This window comes from Aphis gossypii, chromosome X (genome assembly GCF_020184175.1).
Source record: "Aphis gossypii isolate Hap1 chromosome X, ASM2018417v2, whole genome shotgun sequence".
Lineage (NCBI taxonomy): Eukaryota > Metazoa > Arthropoda > Insecta > Hemiptera > Aphididae > Aphis > Aphis gossypii.
Genome location: NC_065533.1, coordinates 24,651,511 through 24,671,910, shown reverse-complemented (window position 1 = coordinate 24,671,910; position 20,400 = coordinate 24,651,511). Strand labels below are relative to the sequence as shown.

At 25.4% G+C, this 20,400-nt stretch overlaps 1 protein-coding gene across 2 annotated transcripts; it reads right to left on the bottom strand.

The window, feature by feature from the left end:
• Positions 1-437: 437 nt before the first annotated feature.
• LOC114124484 (piwi-like protein Ago3) lies at positions 438-15,287 on the bottom strand. 2 transcript variants are annotated; one of them, XM_027987739.2, is made up of 18 exons: positions 14,902-15,287; positions 10,446-10,717; positions 8,821-8,906; positions 7,819-7,986; positions 7,327-7,522; positions 7,065-7,261; positions 6,877-6,990; positions 6,107-6,278; positions 5,871-5,987; positions 5,647-5,809; positions 5,292-5,473; positions 4,837-5,127; positions 4,635-4,751; positions 3,789-3,986; positions 3,536-3,721; positions 1,817-1,924; positions 1,609-1,749; positions 438-807 (listed from the first exon to the last, which is right to left on the bottom strand). In XM_027987739.2, the coding sequence occupies exons 2-18, from the start codon at positions 10,713-10,715 to the stop codon at positions 721-723; spliced, it is 2,793 nt and encodes a 930-aa protein (XP_027843540.2). In that variant the 5' UTR covers positions 10,716-10,717; positions 14,902-15,287; the 3' UTR covers positions 438-720. The 2 variants fall into 2 exon arrangements, with proteins under 2 accessions (XP_027843540.2, XP_027843541.2); XM_027987740.2 differs by lacking the exon at positions 14,902-15,287 and adding an exon at positions 11,554-11,740.
• Between the last annotated feature and the right edge of the window lie 5,113 nt (positions 15,288-20,400).

Below are 20,400 nucleotides of genomic sequence, written 5' to 3'. Positions count from 1 at the left end.
ATTTTAATTTTAATAATACAAATACACTTGACACTAATGGTCAATATGTCAAAATGTTAAGATAAACTAGCATTGAATAAATCATTTTAGATAGCACTTATAATAAAAACACATACAAATTACATACTATTACGAAATCCTACAGTAAAAAACTTTAGTAAGCCAAGATACCCAGTAACTTGTATGTATATAATTTAGTAGTAATGATTTGCATGTATACAAAAATAAGGTTCGGCAAAAATGTTTTAGTTAGTAATATTAATTTACTCACTTATTTTTTATTAAATATTTTAGTTTTAGTTTGTACATAACAATTAGACATTGACTAACTTATTATCCTTAATTACTATTTTGATTAATGCTAAAAATTGTAATTAGATAATATATTCATATTTAGTAAAATATTAAGGAAAAAATCAAAAAAAAATTCAAAAATATTTTGTTTTAATAAAAAAAAAAAAGATTTACTTCTTAAATAAAGTACATAACATTTGGATCAAAAGTATTTAATACAAGTTATTTTTAAACATATGAATATATGTTTACAATCACAAAAAAAGGTGAAAATTACCACAGAAAATTTTTTAAATGAAAAAAAAAAAAAATTATAATTGTCTTAACACTTCAGTAATTGTCTTTTAAATCAAAAACATTTAATATTATACATATAAAAGTAAACTGAAAAGACCTCCCTGGTCATACAAGTTATACATAAGGGCCTTAAAGGAAAAACAAAGAGTTGCATAAACGATCACTTGGCATTTTTCTAACATTTTGTCCAATAAGATATGCCAATTTATGTGCATACTAGAAAAAAAAACAAAATAATTAAAAATAAAAATAATAACTACATATACATAAATAAAATACTACATGATTAAATATACAATAACATTTTTTCTGAAAAATAAACTGTATAAAACTATTACAATAACACATTTGGTTTTCAATCATTTTAGTCATCATTTGTTTTTATTTAGTTATTATAAAAGACTTAAAAATTTAAGGAACATTACAAGAATACAAATAATTAAATTATTTACTTTGTTTAAGCAAAAATCAATGTTATAATGAATCAATTCATACAAAGAAATATAAGAAATCAACAACTCTTTTTTGGGTGATTTTGTTACTTGAACTTGTCAAAAAATCATGCATGTGACAATTGAAACATCTCTCTTATAATTATTGAATGATGTATTCAATAAAGTTAGTAGTAGACTATATTGTTAGTCACGAAAAGTGAACGTTCAAAGTCAATGGGTGATGACCAAATACTGTCAAAACAAAGGGTTCTCCGTTTAGTAGTATGTACCGCTGGCCATCTCATGAGCCATAATTAGATCGCGGCAAACAGATTTGACAATCACTTATCAAAAACAACCACGGGATTCGCTGATATCAGCGCTCACTTTTCGTGTACCGGACTATAGTTTATCATAAACTCAAAATACCTTAAACCAAGCTTCACAATATTTATATTAATATTTTTCTTAAATTAGGTATTATATTTAACTAAATATATTTTAGACTTTATGATTGATCAATACTTAACCAAAATATGTTATATAATCAATAAACTATTTAATTTTTATATTTTATATTTACTTGAACAGGAGCAGGAACTTTTACTGTACCACACCAATTGTAATACAAGTGACACAACTTATAAGATAATCTTTGAACATTTTCAACGCTTAAATTACATCCATTTTTTAAAACAATGTAATGAGTAGGATTAACTGTACCCTGTATATAAAAACCAAAAACATTTAAAGTTTAAAAAAAGCACATTTTTGATATAAAATATACTTACCTGACGCACATGTTGAGAAACCAAAAAAAAATCAAAATAATTTCTTCTCGTTACAGTATTGTCAATCACAGTTCCAGAACTTGGATTTGAATACTTATCATTCATATACTAAATATAACAAAAATATTAAAATTATCAAAAATAAGTATTTCATTATAATGAAGACTATTAATATAATAATAATTCATATGCTATTTATAAAATAAAATTTAATCAAATAAAAATAGAGGAAGATGGGCTACAGTTGGCATATAGCAAACAATACACTAAAGATTTATTTAAACATTTTAAACATTATTGTGGATGGTAATAAAAGTAAAAGTACGAATAAAGTGAACTACAAGGAGATTACCTAAATTTTACAAGATCAATTTTAAGTTTTTTTATCTGTAATAGCTCTTAGTAAAAAAGATTGGACACCAACACAACTTTATTATCTTACAAGTTATTATTACATTTTATTAATATCTACCGTATTCTCCCTGTGTTTTCATCAAAAACTTGTTATTTTCTTGAAATTTAATTTAATTCATAACATTTGCATGCATGAGCAACATCAAACAGTCTAGATTATCCACTTTCATAACCTGTGTCTCTATTTGTCTAGTTACATTTTTAGTACTAATCCATTTCAAATGTAAATTTTGGATCTAATTTATTATATTATATTATAATTTTGTTAAATATTATCGCTTTATTCCAACATTTTAACAATTCATTTGCAGAAATATGAGGACTCTTTTAAATTATAAAGTCTTATAATTTCAAATGTAAAAAACGTCCAAGTATTTTGGGCCTATTTAAGAGCAGTTTAAGTTCAGTAAGTATCACTTATAGCGCCAACCAAATAAATTTCACAATTTTTATAAGACATAGACATTAAATCTTAAACCAATACACACCTAATACTATTTAAATCAATTGCAATGTAAAATTTAAATACCAATAATTTAAGTCAATATAATTCTGCACCATACTGCAACAAAATGTAACTCTCTGCGAAATATGCGAATATTATAGTAGACTGACATGAATATTAACATTTTAATAGTTTATATCAAACGCATAGATAAATAATAACTTAGCTAAACGATAAAAATGTACACCATCATTCATCACTTTTATCTTAAAAAGTACCTATTCATTTAGATAAAATTAAACCTTAAATATGCTTGAGTAACCTCGAAATATGTGATTATCATAATTATAATTTTAACAAAACTATTTATTCGTATATAAATCAAAATTATGAAGTAAGATATTGAGAAAACAAATTTTTTTTAGCCTATAATAATTAGTGGCACACTAATATATATCAAATATCAATCTTGTTTTATTGTTAAAAAAATAAGCTTCGTTATAAATATGTATTATTGTGGTACTTTATGTAAATATAACCAGTGGGAAAATGTGGCTAACATTGAAATTGCATATATAATACAAGCAGTTGACTATCTAGTTATTTAAGTATATTATAAAAATGTCTAACAATTGTGATAAATTTTACTAATGTAAATGAAGAAATATCTTGTAAAATAATTTAATCTCTATTATCAGAATTATACTGATAGGATTATGTTAAACACATATCAATATATAATAATATTAATTTTTCTAATAATTACTATATTTTAAAAGAAACTATCATAATAATTTTTACCTAATTTGAATAAACATGTCAAATGTCTAAGTATGTCAATTTAATTTGTTATGCATTACCTGAAAAACACGTGTGTTAATCCTTTTTTGAACTATTATTAAAGTAACCATAGGATTATAACTTCCTGGGTAACTTTTGAAAGATTCAATCAAATCTGCCAGTTCGACGTCTTCTACTTGTTTTAAATCCCCATCGGATACACCATCTCTAAATATAATTATTTTTTCAGGTAATAACCCATTTTTCTAGAATAAAATTAATTTTATGTAATTCAATTTAAAACAAAGTTATAGTAAAATAATTAACACCAACTGCTTTAAACTGGCTAACAACTTTATGAAATGCATCTTGGACAGATTTCATAAGTTCTTGATGAGTACTTCTTTGCATTGCAGCAACTGAATACCATTCAGTAAACGTCTTATCCATAGAAGCTACAAAACCAACCACACTACTCATTTGTTTACCTTTTTCGTGATATACATCAATTCCTACTATCATAGTATTTTTCTAAAAAACAAATAAAATATATATTAAACTTAAGATTAGCAACAAAATCAAACATTTTCAAAACAGTTGATTGATTTTAAAATGACGAGTGTTGTTTAATAAATAAATCACTGAATAGTACAAAAGCATTTTAGTTTTATTTTATTATTACCAGAATTATCTTGGTTTTAAGATATTCTTTATTTGGTATAGTGTAATTAAGTAACACTGATTATGATGTAACTCAAAATAACTACAAAAAATATTATGGTGTAACTAACTACTAAACAATTATCAAGAATAATATTTATGAAATTCTGTCAAGTAGTACCTAGACATTTAATAAATATTTAGGATCTCAATGCAATATTGGTTCTCTTTCAAACCCACGTGGAATATAAATAAAATACATTCAAAATTAAAGAGAGATGACATTGGGCTAACAGCATCTTAAAACTTGATAAAAACTTAAAATACTAAAAATATCATACAGAATTAGGATGAACAGTTTTACTAAGCTATACATGCATGTAAGACAAATGTTTAATACTATCACATTATCACATCCTCTTAGACTACTTCAATTATTTAACTACAAAAATGATCATCAATAACATCAAACATCAATAAAATTCTCTATAAAATAGAATTAATATAGAAAAACCATACCAATGGGATATCGATAGCCCAACAAGCACCTCCTAATTTACAATTTATTTGTAAAGCAATTTTTTGTGTAATTGATTGTAATTTTTCTGGCTTGGATATTGTCCTTGAGACTATTACCTAAAATATACAATACAGTAAAATATAATACTAATAATCATAAATAAAATTATTATTATTATTATATTATTATTATTATTATTACTTGAGATGGAATTCCAATTTCTGAACAACAAATCCGTTTAACAGCATTATAACGATCTTCTCTTTGATTCGGAAAGATAATAACAACTAATTGTAAATCTGGATTATTCTTTACTGTGTTGTTTATTGTACTAACGTAAACCTCTGGATTTGGGCCTGGAACTTTGATAGGCTTTGGTGAATTAATTTCCATACCAAGAGCACGGCTGCACATAGACAATTGTTTGCAAAATGATTTAGCTGTTTGTTCGTCTCTTGGATTATACATAATGACCCAATTAAACATATTTACCTAAATAATAATGACCATTTTACAAAGATGTTATTTTATTGAGCTTAATTACTATTATTATTATTTAGAAAAAAATGTAACAGATAACTTTGTATACATTAAATAAAATTATCAACTCACTACAAACTACAAGAAACATCTCTTACATATTTCTATATACTTACAGCGACAAACATTGCATTTTTTGCTACATCCATACCCCAGTCCATATTCATTCCAACTTGTTTTCTAATGTTATTCCCTAGTAATATAGTTTCTTTTTTATAAACAGGTCCTTCCATTCTCACTGGAATTGGACGCATTATAAGACCCCAATCAATAAGTTTTTTGCTTGCAACTTCATGAGCTAAAATAATTAATAAAATTATACTATTGTTTAACACTATTTTGTGGTAAAATGTATGTTATAACCTCAATGTTATAGCATAAAACAGTCTACCATATTTGTTAGATATATTAACAATAATGATTTTTAAACATATAAAATTTAAGTAAGCATTTTAGTAAGTAATTTTTTACCATTTATGCGATTAACAAAATCAATTATAGCATTTTGTCGAACTTCAGGTGTAACCAAAGTGTGATTTTGAAGAGCTTTCATTAGTTTAAAATCGGATTTCATCGCTTCAGTAAGACCAGTTAAATTACAAAGTTCAGGAACTAAACAACAAATATCTGAATCCTGTAAATTTAAAACAATATTGATGACAAAATGATTTTAATTTGTCAATTTAATTACAAACCTCTGTTGCATTTCTTTTATTCACATCTTTTTTTTTTGCTTTTGTTATGATCATAGGCTGATTAAGATTTTTAATTTCAATGTCATACATCTTTTTATAATAATCTCTATATGATACCTAAACATACAAAAATAAATTACATATAAATATCTGTTATTTTAGTGATACTCAAAAAGTTAAAACATTAAATAACATTTAAATTTTTTAAGTATCTATTAGAAATTAATATAACTTACTTGATTGCCATTTTGGTCAAAAGTTGATAAAGGATTCATTGAAAAATCTACATCATCAACTCTGTACGTCTTACGATTATAATGAGTAATTACAGTAGAGCCACACAATGCAGCCATTATTTCTTGCTTACTATCTGCATTATTTTTTTTCGAATTATCCATTACTTCCATCCTGATAAAGTATATATGCATGTATAATAAAAATCATATTTTAAATTAAATCTTGCTATATAGTTGATAAATTATAAATTTTTAATACAAGTAAAAGAACAGAAGAATATTATATTACATTACATTTATTGTATACATATTATTTATTATTTTATTACATACATAAATATAATATGACACAATATATGCAAATTATTTAAATTATTAAAGAGTTATACATTTAATTGGTTTGATAATATTGAATATAATAACTTTATTTTAAATTATTATCTATTTGAGAAAAGGAAATTAAAATCTAATTAGTGTGAATTTGTATAAATTTTATTTGACAAAAACCATATTTTAAACAAAACATAATTTTTATACTATACGAAGGATAAGGAATAATTTTCTAAATTATAAAAATGATGACAATAAAACTAAAAATTGAATTACTAACACATAATTTTAAGTTTACAATCAATCTTTAAAATAGCAGCCTAAACTCTCAAGAATTTTAAAATAAACCCATCATAAAGTAATGTCGTTTATAATTATGCAAGATAATAAATGGATTTAAAAAATGTAATAAAAATTATTAAAAACATTAATATACTTACATTATTTGAAGAACTGTCTGTACCCGTAAAATCCTGTGTGAAACTTCACAACACATATAAAGACCATTTTCAAATTCGTCAATAGTAGTTATGTAGCCTGGCCAAACTTCAAGTCTACAATAAATATTCATCAAATTATTCAATAAATCTTAAAGCCACAAATATTTCAAAAAGTATTTATTAATTACTTAAATTCAGGAATGAGTATCCTTTTATTTTGATCATAACAACTTCTACCAAATTCTATTAGGCCTAGAATCTTCATTATTGTACGTAAGAAAACATTATAAAAATGTATACATTCACGCAAAGAATTTTTACGCTTAAATGTTATTGTCATAGTCACTTCAGACTCATCTTTTAATTTTCCAACTAATTTTGTTACCTAGTAAAAGAAATGTAACAATTATTATTTAAATACTTTAAATTATATATTATTATAATAATTACCTTTTCTGGTAACATTTTTGGGATATAAAGCAATGTCCCATCAAATGTTTTAACAGGAAATGTATCTTTATGTTGATTAACCAAAAAAAACCTAGCAGATTTAGCATCAACTGGAGGATGAAAATCGACTCTATATTCGTATATTCCTTTGTCCTCTTCCAACTTAATTCTTATGTAATTTGATGATAATTGAGTCCTAAATAAAAACAACAAATATAAAATCAGATTTAAACATTAATAGAAAATTACATTAATATATTTTATACTTAGGAATAAATGGTCCACAATTAACTTAAATATTTAAAATCTATCAAATACTGACAGTACTACTTAATTATTTTAAAAAATTTATCTTATATAAAATTTTATAAAATCTTATAAATTAAAATATGCAATTATTAATCTAACTACATTAACCCAATTTATCATAATATATTCTTCTATACATTATAAAAATAATTATCAATAAGCAAAATATCATATATATCATACATGTGGAAAGAATCTTTATCGGACTTTTTTAAGACTCTACATATTACTGGAGATTTTTCTTCTTTTACTGCTGGAATTTCCTCTATAATTTGTGGTTCTGGATATTTCGGAGGTGTAAGTAATTTAGGTGCCTCAATGTTTTTAGATACTGGAGTAATAGTTGGACACCTAAGAAAATAAAAAATAAATTAATACAATTTTAATCAGTTTAGTTAAAATAAAAATAAATCTAGAAATGTTTTATAAAACTTAAATCTATTAATAATAAATTCTTAGTTATTTAAAAAATAACAAATGTTTATAAATCAAGATCAAAAATAATATGAAAATACTATTTTAATTTTTTATCAAACAATACTTATTATTTTAAAATGTTAAAAAAAATGTAATATTCCTAAAAATATTTTAAAAAGCTACATTTTCTTATTCTTATAATATTAAAATTGTTACTTTTTTGAATGACAACATAAATTTTTATTTTTTTATTCTGAAACAGAATATTTTTGGTATATTTTAATACATAAATATTGAAATTCAGATAAGAAGTTTTTAAGTTTAAAGTATGTGAAGTATTTAACAAACATTTCACAGGATAGCCTCATACCACTAACTTCGCACACCTAAACTTAAAATACTTATAACTCAACTAATTGTCCAAATTTAAATTTTCATGTATTGAAATAATCCGAAGAATATTTTGCTATAGAATATAAAATAAATAATAAAAAACCAAAAAAATACAATAAAAATATTAATAATGTTATTTAGAAATTATGCAATAAATACATTTTAAAAAACATTAATAAATTTTAAATAATAAGGATGTTTTAATAAAAGAATCAACCAGTAAATCATAAATTCTAAATAATGACAAATATAATCCGAAAATGTAAAAGAAAATATTACATAATTATATAATTTAGAAACTTAAACACATAAAATTTAGTTTTAGATTTTAAAATATATAATTTTATAAAAATATAAAAAATTTTCAATACTAACACAAGATCGATTTTTGAGAATGTTGATGTTAAGTTTTCACACAGTCTTTGAGAACCAGTTCCTTGGGCAATATTAGCTAACATGGCCTAAAAATAAATTTACAATTAATAAATTATAAAATAAAAATCAATATTAAAACTTAAGTATTTTTCTATTTAATCTCTTATTATAAGTAAACTAATTACCAACCAATTAATGCTATATTAACATAACTATTTTAATAAAAAAACCATAAATGTAAAAATAAAGTAATATAATATGTAACTAAATTCTTATTAACTTCCAATTTCGATTAAATAATTTAGCGCAATAAAAAAAAAAGTGGGTAAGTGGGTACCGCTCTGCTGTACATTAGGTGCCGTGTGGATCACTATTACATAATATTATAGTGTTAAATTGAAGTTTGAGTGTTAAATTTGAATCTAATGATAGGTATCATATTATATGAAAAACAATTCTGAACGAAGATGATTTGTTAGCTTAGGATATAATTTCCAATGGTTGGTAAAAAAGGTGGTTTACGTTTTAATGGCTTTAATACACCAAAATTTAAGTTCTTTTATAATTATTGTAACCTAAACTTATGGAAAATCTTGTATTAAATTTTTAACTCTTAGCTACTAATACAAAATTTTTTATGAATTAGGTATACCTACAAAATAATTTGCAAATATTCATGATTTTGATGAATTTTTGTCAATATTAGTACAAAATTTCAGTGGTCTATAAATAGCTCAAAAAAAATCAAAATATTTTGAAAATTTAGCCATGTATTAATAACGATAATTTAAACATGTGGTGAAAATTTCAAGTATTTACAGTGATTAGTTTTTGAGTTACAACCATAGAAAAAAATCGATTTGGTCGTAAACTGGTTTTGCGTAAAAATGCTCGTTTTTCAGTCACTTTTTTTTTTGTTTTTCTCGATTTTTTTGAAAACTATTGGAAAATGTTAACTTTTAACCTATATAATACACCAAGGATATTCACTTTTCCATGGAAAACCACACCTGAAGTTGGAAATTGAAGCATTAATTCGACTAATTATGCTGTACATAGACACAAAAAAAAACACACGTCATTGTAAAATTAATACGTTTATCATTTCGTTCAGAATCTAAGAGAAAAATTAATCTGTAACCTTTTAATAAAATATATTGGGTATTATTTGTTATAATTTATTTTTATACAATATACATATATAATTATAAGTATTTTTTAATAAATAAATTTACTAAAAATATATAAACTTATGTAAATTAATTTTCCAAAATAACCAGAAAATAATTTCAAGTTATTTGGACAACATTTAAAAACATAACTTCATTTTCATATTAATTATAATAATTAAAAAAAAAAAAAACAATACTAACACATGAAATTAGAAACCAATTAGAGATATTTGTATCATCATTCATAAATAGCAACCCCACTGAGAGCATCCAATAATTTAATATTACTAATGTTGGGTTATTTTGTAATAGATATAGTTTCAAATATTATTGTGTAGGTATTAAGCAGTCTTTAATTTTGTATAAAACTATTAATTTTAATATATTAATGTAATAATTGTACTTTTCTTATAAATTATTTAGTTCTCTAAGTTTAATATTTAAAAAAATTACCCTTCTTCCACGAACAACTTGTTGATTACCAGCAACTAGAGTTTGAGTACTTATAGCAGGAATCGGAATTTTTGGCACATCAGTATATGGTAATGATTGAGCTGATGGTTTTAGAGATTCTTCTGGTTTAGGTGGTTCCACGGGTTTAGGTGATTCCACAGGTTTAGGTGGTTCCACAGGTTTAGGTGGTTCCACGGGTTTAGGTGATTCTTCAGGTACCTTAGAAGTAACCTGAGCCAAACGGCTCTTTAAGAAACCTCTTCCTGCCATCTCTGGAAAATTATTTAAGAATTTATTAAATTCTGAATGTTACTTATAAGAAATATTTGTAATCAAATCTTTCACATATCGGTCTAATAGTATTAATGCACTTGAATAATTTTTGTTGTCAAAAAAGTAATATCTCATATGTTAAAAAATGGGTAAAATATTATTAGAATAACACAAGTAAAAATTATAAATATAGTTTAAAGGTACAATCTTTAAGTTATGTAACTTATCATTACGTATTGGAGAAAAAATAAGAGTATATATCACATATTGGACTGTTGCGAAAAAAATAAATATAAGTACCTATGTATATCAAATACAACATATAATTTTCAAATAAATAATTCTAAATCTGAAATCATAAAATATTACTAAAAATATATCATCATATATGTCTCAAACATAATAATACCATGTTAACACTGGCATAATAATTAAATAGTCTATTGCAAATGTGACACATGTACTATCACATTAGATATAATATGATGGTGAAAGTTCTTGTTCTGCACTATCAAAAAATCTTAAATTGATAGTAAATGGATGTAATAACTGTGTTGCATATTTATAACATTAAGGGCCGTTCTTACAATATCTGGTAAGTGTTGGTTAAGACTAACCGGTACAATTCTATCGGTTAACTCATGATAAATTCTTCCGGTTAGCGTTATCAGGCACTAACCGAACATTGTAAGAACAACCCTAAATGATATAATATAGAATTTACCCATTTTTATTAAAAAATAATAATTGTCTTATTAACGTATAACTATAGTAATAAACTACAATCTTAAATTTATTTAAAATACCATTGATCGGTAACCACAATTTTACTCACAAATAAGCTGCGTTCAAACTATATTCTATTACTGTGTCCAGAAATTAGTTCCACTATGACAGAAGTGTAGGAATATGCAGAAGAACTGATTTTTAAAAGTACATTTAAATAAGTAACTGAATGTTGATGAAATATCATTTACAGGTATAATACATTTGACACTACTTTTGTACATTAAAGAATACAATGCAACATTGATATTGTTATCACACATCAGTTATCACTTATCACTAATCATATTTTGTTCAAATGCTTTTTTTGCCATGGATGTATACTGTTTCTATTTATTAACTAATGTATTTTTTATTTATATGATACAATAGTTGCAAAAATTAATGAGAATAAAAATATTTAGTAAAAATCCTACTGTCTTATAAATTATTCAAATGTAATACTGTGTAATTACTAGTTACATACACAAGATTAATAGGTAAATTAACTGATTCATTGGTATATTGTATTAACTATTACATTTTTTCATAATATGATAAATTTTCAAGTCTTTTAGACCATTTAGTATGATATTGAGGTTATTTATAAAATATAAGACCATGTTATGCTGCATTTGATTATAGTTAATAATTTTACAATTTACCTATTTTACTTAGGTTACTAACCTAACCTTTGATTTTAAGTATCATAAATAATAAATAATTTAATTTGTCAAATAAAAAAATTAATGTACTTAACATAAATTTAATTAATTATTTAAAATCAATATTTCCAACCTAGCTGTTTTTACCTACAATAAAATAAATATTTTTCTAGGTTCAACACCAGAAAATTATGTTATATAAGAAATTCTGCAATAGTACAAACATGAACATGAGAATTTATCTCTATTCCATTTACATAAACATATCACAAAATATCCCTTTAAATGTGTCAACACTTTATTAGTACCTACACTTTTATAAGGATTTCATCAAAGTACAATAAACTACATAATTAAACTATACCTTTTCCGGTTTAGAATCGACAACGCCGCGGGGACTGCTTCTGCATTACTGCCGCGGCGCAATTAAACTATACCTACATTATTACAAAATTGTTTTAGGGATAGTTATTGACTTTTCTGTCATCTAAACTGATCGATAAATAATACATGGTGATTCTTTTATCAAACAACACTCATTATTTTAAAAAGTATGGATTTTTTTTCAAATGTTTAGATACACGTCTTTCTACAATTGTATAAAATTTAAATTTTTTTCACTGTTATTTTTAATAGTAAAAACTATCAACTTTTGATTTTCAAATGGCAACCTATATTAATTATATTAATAATTGCATAAATTAATAAAGCCATTTTTTTCATGTTAAAATGTTTAACTTTCGTTGATCCGTTGGCGAGTTATAGCTGATCAAAGTTGGTTGGTTTTGAAATGTTTTTAGGTGTTATACATCAGTAACTAATTAGCACCATCAGATCTGGGAGTTTTATTTGTAAAAACCAGTAGCTATGAATTCGATAGTGTCGACCCCTTGGTGAAACGGAGAGTGGTGATAATATTTATACCTGTTACTACCTGCTTATTATCAATTGTCATATAATTATAATTAATTGGACTAATATTGATTCTTATTACTAATTATCAACTGATGAGTTATAACACATTTATACTTAAACACTTACCAAAACTACCTTACTTCGAGAAGCTATATCTTATCAACGGATTAATGAAAAATGAAAATTTGAATATAATAATTTATAGAAAAAAAAATAGTCATATTAATTTATGAAATTTTAAGTATACGTTGTAATTTGAAAATCAAGTTGATAGTGGTTTACATAATAAATAAAAGGGTAAAAATATGGAAAAGTTCTACAATTCTAGAACAGTATGGATCATAAATTGAAAAAATTAATACTTCTGAAATATATAAGAATCACCCTGTATATAACATATAGAACATTTGTCAAATGAGATTATTTTTACAATTATACATAACCATGTATATAACAACTACTTAGTTACATTTAGAAATAAAAACAAGTTTGAAATATATTAACATAACATAATGACACAAATTAATAAATATTTTTTAATTAAAAATTAATTATATTATATTGTATATAATTTACAAAAAATAAAGATATTGATATATCTCTTCATGACTAATATACTGTTTAAATGAATAAGATTTACTTACAATTATAGTATTGTATATATATTGTAAGTACAGACTATATACCATTATATAATGGCTATAGATATTTGTACTTTAAGTGTAACCAGAAAACCTAAAAGTGTCACTGTGATGGTCTTGGTGGCAAATGTCCTACAGAGTTTCTACAACTACCTTCTCACGTAAAATATGTATATAATGTACATTTGTAAAAAAGGGTAGTAAAACTTTTAGAACTCCTGGTTTTAACAAAAATAGCCACTAAATGGGATCACACTTTTAGTTTTTCTAGCCACATTATAGTCAAGTGTTTTCAAGCAATCATTGGTTAAGAGGACACTACACCCGTATGTGCTGTGTCCGTCTTACAAATGTAAAACATAGCTAAAATTGTTTTCCACAGGAAAGAACCGAGAAGGCTACAGTCATAACTAAGAAACAAAATTTTCACCACATACAAAGGAGAACTTAAGCTGAGAAATATCATTTTAATTTTTTTCGATATCACTTATACAGTTATACTAAAAAAAGTTTTAATTGTTTCAAAATCAATTATTTTTAAATTTAAATAACTTCTTTTGTAGTTCCAATATCGAAAAAATAAAAATTATACTTCACAGCCAAAGTTCTCCTTTATAGGTATGTGGTGAAAATTTCATTTCTTAGTTGTAACTAAACCTTCTCGGTTCGTTTCCATGCAAAACAGTTTTTGTTATGTTTTACATCTGTAGGATGGAAACAACACATATGGGTGTAGCGTCCTCTTAACTTTTATCAGATACCATTAGATAGATTAGCAAATTACTTAGGTATTTATTTAATACAACAAAATTAATAATATAATGATGGAAAAGTGATTAAAGCGAACAAAAAATTTATTTCAAATTTTACATTTTGTCATAGTGAATTTTACTGGGCATAAAAAAGTTTCATTATTAAATAGTATTTCAAATTTCAAACATTACAATAGGTTCTGATTGTTAAGCCCTAACATAAAAAAAACGTTGCAACCATCGTTTTTAAGACATCATTATGTATCCATATGTCAACATGACAACATATAACGGAGTTTTACACGTGCGCTATGAACACATATGGCATGTATACGAAACGCTATAATTTTAATAAGACAGTATAGGCGACAGACCGGATTTCCGATTAATTTTTCTCGTCCGGTTGAGTGTCTCGATAAATAGTGTTTAAAAGAGCTAAACTTACCACACGTATGAGTATTCACTGGCAATGAAAGACGAGCGAATTCGGAAGCGGGTACGGAACGGCGTGCTCGTGTTCAAGTGTGCGTAACCCACACGATGACGGTCACGTACCCTACACTGGGGCTGAACTACGGAAACAGCGTTGGCGTTAAAAAATGTCGCAAGCAAAATCGAATGTAAGTAGTCGTACACGGAAAACAAAGAAAAAACCAAGATGACAGCGAGACGTGACAAAGGGCACGGAACGAGCCGATAACAAAATGGAACCGGGAAATGGGAATACACAACGACAGCTTTACACTAATCACACTGGTCGCACACTCACACTAATCACGGTAAATCGTCCATACAAATATACAATATATCCCAGCGGGCAAAATTCGTGCAGAGTACGTGAGTACGTCTTGTCGTCTTACTGGTAGGTTGTGATGGCGACCCTGATCACCTGTGCCTCCACTCCCACCTCTCCTAGGATATCGATATAGAATCGAAATTCTTCAATATTACGACCGTGGTTCGGGAAGAAACCGTTTCCGGTGTAAGGTTGGTAGCGCTATGTTTTCCCGATCCGAGTCCGGAACTCATGGAAAAACGTTGAATCCAAATTTATTGTACATGGTCGTGTGTAATTATTTATATCGTAAACACAATATTAGGTATCATATTATTTTAAGAATTGAGATACCAAAAAGATAAATAATAATTGTGATACGCATAATACTACGATCAAACTAGGACGTCGTGCAGCGTTAAAAATAACAAATTTACCACATTATTTTCCGTCATCGGCTTATCGCAATTTATTGATTATTCGATATTTCGATTTAATGAACAATTATTATTTATTATCATTAATATTGTCTGTTGTCAATTCATTATTGTAATGCTAATAATTAGTAATATTACTGTTAACTGGTATACCTACCACGAACGGAGAAACGCGCGAATACTATCATTCTGGTTAACGATGATAATTGATTAATTTAATATTGTTTAAAGCCAACAAAGGATACGGAGTCATTGGACATTAACCGATTTAATAAGTCTATCGTATTGAATAATACTTTTGTTACTCGTAGGACATTCGGTCCGGTGTTACTGATTGGGATGTCGTTGAGATGTGACGGGTTTAACGGAAATATTTTCTACAATGTTACTCAACAAAGGATGATGTGACTAAACTGACTTAGAGGTGCCTTTCCTTCTTCGCTTTTTTTTAATGTTAAAATATAGTTATCTAATGTTTAAAAGGTTCACGCAAGTTGTCCGAGTGTGTTTGATGTGTCTACGAAAATATTTATTATTTTTTTTGTTTTGAAACATCTCACTATCACAGATCGTCCCGTCAAAATCTCAAATAATGGTGTTAGAAAGGCAGTAGTTGGCAGTTGCTCGGGTTTTAAAATGGAGTGGATGACGTACATTGCGATTTGCGAACAAAACTGTATTGAACACGAAATGGGAGTACTTATAAATAATAATTGTCAATTTTGCTATTTATACATTAAAGTACTAAATCTAAATTTAATGTAATTAATTTAATCTAAGTACTAAATCTGCTCTTCTTAAGCAAGAAATGGGTCTAAAGCTTTTAATAAAGAAATTTTTCTAAAAACAAAACTGTAATAATAAACAATAATAGGTACCTAGATACCAAATACTAAGCTCAGTAAAATATAGATAGAATAATTATGATATAACTATGATAGAAACATAGTTTGTCTTAATATTAACCTAGTACCTAACCTAGACACCTAGTATCCTATTGGCTAGTAGTAACTTTATTAAAAATACATCTTAATTTACAGTCTTATAATAATACAGTGGAACCGCGATAACTCAAATCAGTTAGGGGCAAAAAAAAAGTAGTGTTATCAAAATTTTGACTTGTAGAGCTTATATCGTACTGTTTGTACTTATATATGTATAAGTTGTTTGAATTAAAATCAGAGTAAGAAATACTGACATAACTCTATTTAAGTCATCAATTTTTCTATAGTTAATAAGTATTTGTAATAACCATGAAGTCTATGGTAATAACAAATAAGTATAATTTGTGAACGTTTTTCCAGTCTTAAAAAAAGGATAACTCTAAAAAAACAATTACAGTTGTTTGGTAAAATTATAACACACTGAAGTAACATTTAATTAATATAATAATATATTTTACTATGATAATATAGTTGTAATATCAAGTAAAATACAATTTTTATAAAACATTAAGAAATGTATTTTTATACAAAGCATAATTATAATTTATGAATAATGATAGACAATAGTGGTTAATCCTTCAATGTCTCAATGATGCCTATTTTATAACAGAAACCTCAACAATGAATGTAAGACCAAAGTAAAACCACTTAAAAAAAAGTTTTCACTGTACATGGACAGTTGTTGATGAGTTTTAGTAGCTATTTTTTTTTTTTTGAGTCTGTATAAAAATAATTGTAATAAATTAAATCAGTTAGGTAAAGTTATAGGTGATATTATTATTTACAGTCCATAAAAATATGGTAAAAAATAAAATACATAATAATCAAAGCACAATGTTTAATTCAGTACATGTTTAATTCAGTACCTAACTATACTTAATGATTAAATTAATGAAAATGAAACTTTGAAATTACTTTAGGGTGTTTAGGGTATTAAAAATCTCTAATAATTAGTAATTGGACAATTGAGTTTTGATATATTTTATTATTATGATGAATAAAACCTCTTATAAATATTGTTGTTCAATGTTCAATAAACATTTTAAATGTCTATATTACCTATTTAATTTGTATATCTACTTGGTACCTACTTAAAATACTACTAAAATTGTTATTAGCTAATTAAATACAATTTTAATTAATGCATTATTTTATGGTCAGGACTGAAGCAGTCATCTGTATATATTTTTTAGTGCACTGTACTACCAGTCTAACAAATACCAATAAATTAAAGGTTGGATGATTCCTGAAAGGCTGAAACATTTCCTGATATAGGTAAAATGTATTATTTACCTTTTCAATGAAATAACTAACCATTGATATTTGTAGTTAAAATTTATTCAGTTAACAGTTCATATTAGGTATAGTTTTATACTTTTATCACAAATTCCTTTGAAATGATTTATGTCTATTCCATTGCCAAATTCAATAGGTACTCTCTAAGTTTCAAATTGCATCTGTCTTGGGGTTATGTTGGAATACAAAATGTATTATATTAAAAAAAAACTCCCTTCTATAAGATCTTTTAATTCTCTATAGTTCATACAATAAATGGTAGATAAATAATTATTTTTCAACAGAACTTAGTTACAAGAATAACCATAAGCCTGTTTGATGACTATTTTGTTATATTTTTGAAATTTCTTTTATTGATACTAGAATTAGCCTATCACTTATTTGTTTGTAAAATAATTGTAGTCTGTAGAAGTGGTGTCTTCAGAAGAATTTCCATCACTTTTTTCACATAATTTTGCTGTATTTCTGTTATGAGAAACTGATTTATTAAAATATAGGTAGGTACAAAATGTATTAGATTAATATTAATTTAATTATATAAAATAAATAGTAACTAATAATTAGATATGATAATTGATAGTCAGGTAATGGAAGAATTAAATTTTTTTCAATTATTAATTATTAAATTAAATTCAAATAATTGAACCTCATAGTCATCTTAAGTAGGTGCCTGACTGTCTTTTTATTTTCATATTTATTATTTACTTAGCTGAGTGTGTTATTATAAATCTTAATACTGTTGAGCCAAAAAGACTACCTATTTAGTTATATAATTGAAAGGTACACATTTATTTTATTGAGCAAACAGATTCAGTTTGATTATTATAATATTGTCATGCAGGTAGCTTAAATAGGCAGCTACCTATTGTGAAAAAATCCTTTACATTTATGTTGCTGTGAATTATCTACCAATTTAGTATTACTCTTTCATACTTGTTACCAATGATTATATACACATATTTAATAACCATTTACCTACCGATTTTATTGAGACAACCACTAATTACTACATAGCTTATCACATGTTTTAAACAATTGTAAATAATAAAGTTCAAATCGAATATGAAATTTTTTTTTGAAACAGTCATAAAATCATAAAACATTTTTTTTAGTCCTCTAATTTCTATTTTTCGTTTTGTGTTTTCATTATGATAAGAGAACATGAGAAAATTGAGAACGACAAAAACATACAAAATGGTTTGAAAAAAATGTGAATAATTATTTAAAAATTCTAACCCTCGATCATTCGTATTTTGTACACAAATTAAATCTCACTATAAAAAAAAAAGTAATAATCTCAGAGTACAATAAAATATTTAATGATGTATAATCTCAGTTAGAATTGTTTGTATTGGATGATAGTATGATACTGAATACTGAGGAAGCTAAGGCAGAAAAGAGCTTCTATTTAAAGTAATTATTTTAGGCTTTATATTTAATGCGATCAATGCCCATTGCCCGTAAGCGATAAAAATTACGAAATTATTATCGGACAGCTGATCCATCGATACGACAATCGCAGTTTAGTTATACAATCCCATACTTATCCACTCGTTTGAATCCAAAAAAAATTGCGGCAGTGACACCAGATACATACATCAAAGAAGCCATTTATTAACATACAGTAAATTTTTACACCCTGTCCTTATTGTCCTTATTACAAAGAAGTTCTTAGACTATCTACGTACGAACATTCAAACTTTCTAAGTCAGAAAAATTATGTTTTAATTATGTGTTTCCGTTTAATTTGTATGATTGAAGTTCTATTTATATTTAAAATTAAGAAAAATCCATAACTATAAAGTTATATTATAAAAACGAGTACGAGATAGAAAAGTTGTATTTCATGATCAGTATAAAAACTATTATGACTCAAAATAATAATTATTTAATATTTTTAAAAATATCGTTTATCTATATTTTAGATTGGTGTACAATTAATACAGCAATCGATATCTAAAATTATAAACATTATAAAATAAGTGAGGTGGGAATTCCGAATGGTAATTTGATTAAACGCATGGCTAAATATATATTTAGCCATGATTAAACGTAAGTTGATGTTTGCTTGCGAGCGAAAACTGAAATGATGCCACTGCTGATCAACAACACTTATTAATACAATGAGATAATGATTATAGTAAAATTATAATATCTGTCACTACAAATCTACAAGTCTACAACCTATCTGCAGCTAGTACCTATGCATAGGTAACTAGTGTCGGTAACAATTTAAAAAATAAAATTTTTTAACAATGAAAGATAACTTGTTATTGTAAAAAATCATAAACTAATAATGAAAGCATACTACACCAACAGAAAAACCTTGGCGTGTATACAGTTAGGTAAATATGTATATGAATAAATAAAATACTAATTATAAGGACAGACACCTAAGGTGTTAGGATCTAATAAGATTATAATAAGATTCATAATATCTAAAATAAATATGAATTAAATTTCAGAGCAAATATTAGAACGTCAAATATAAT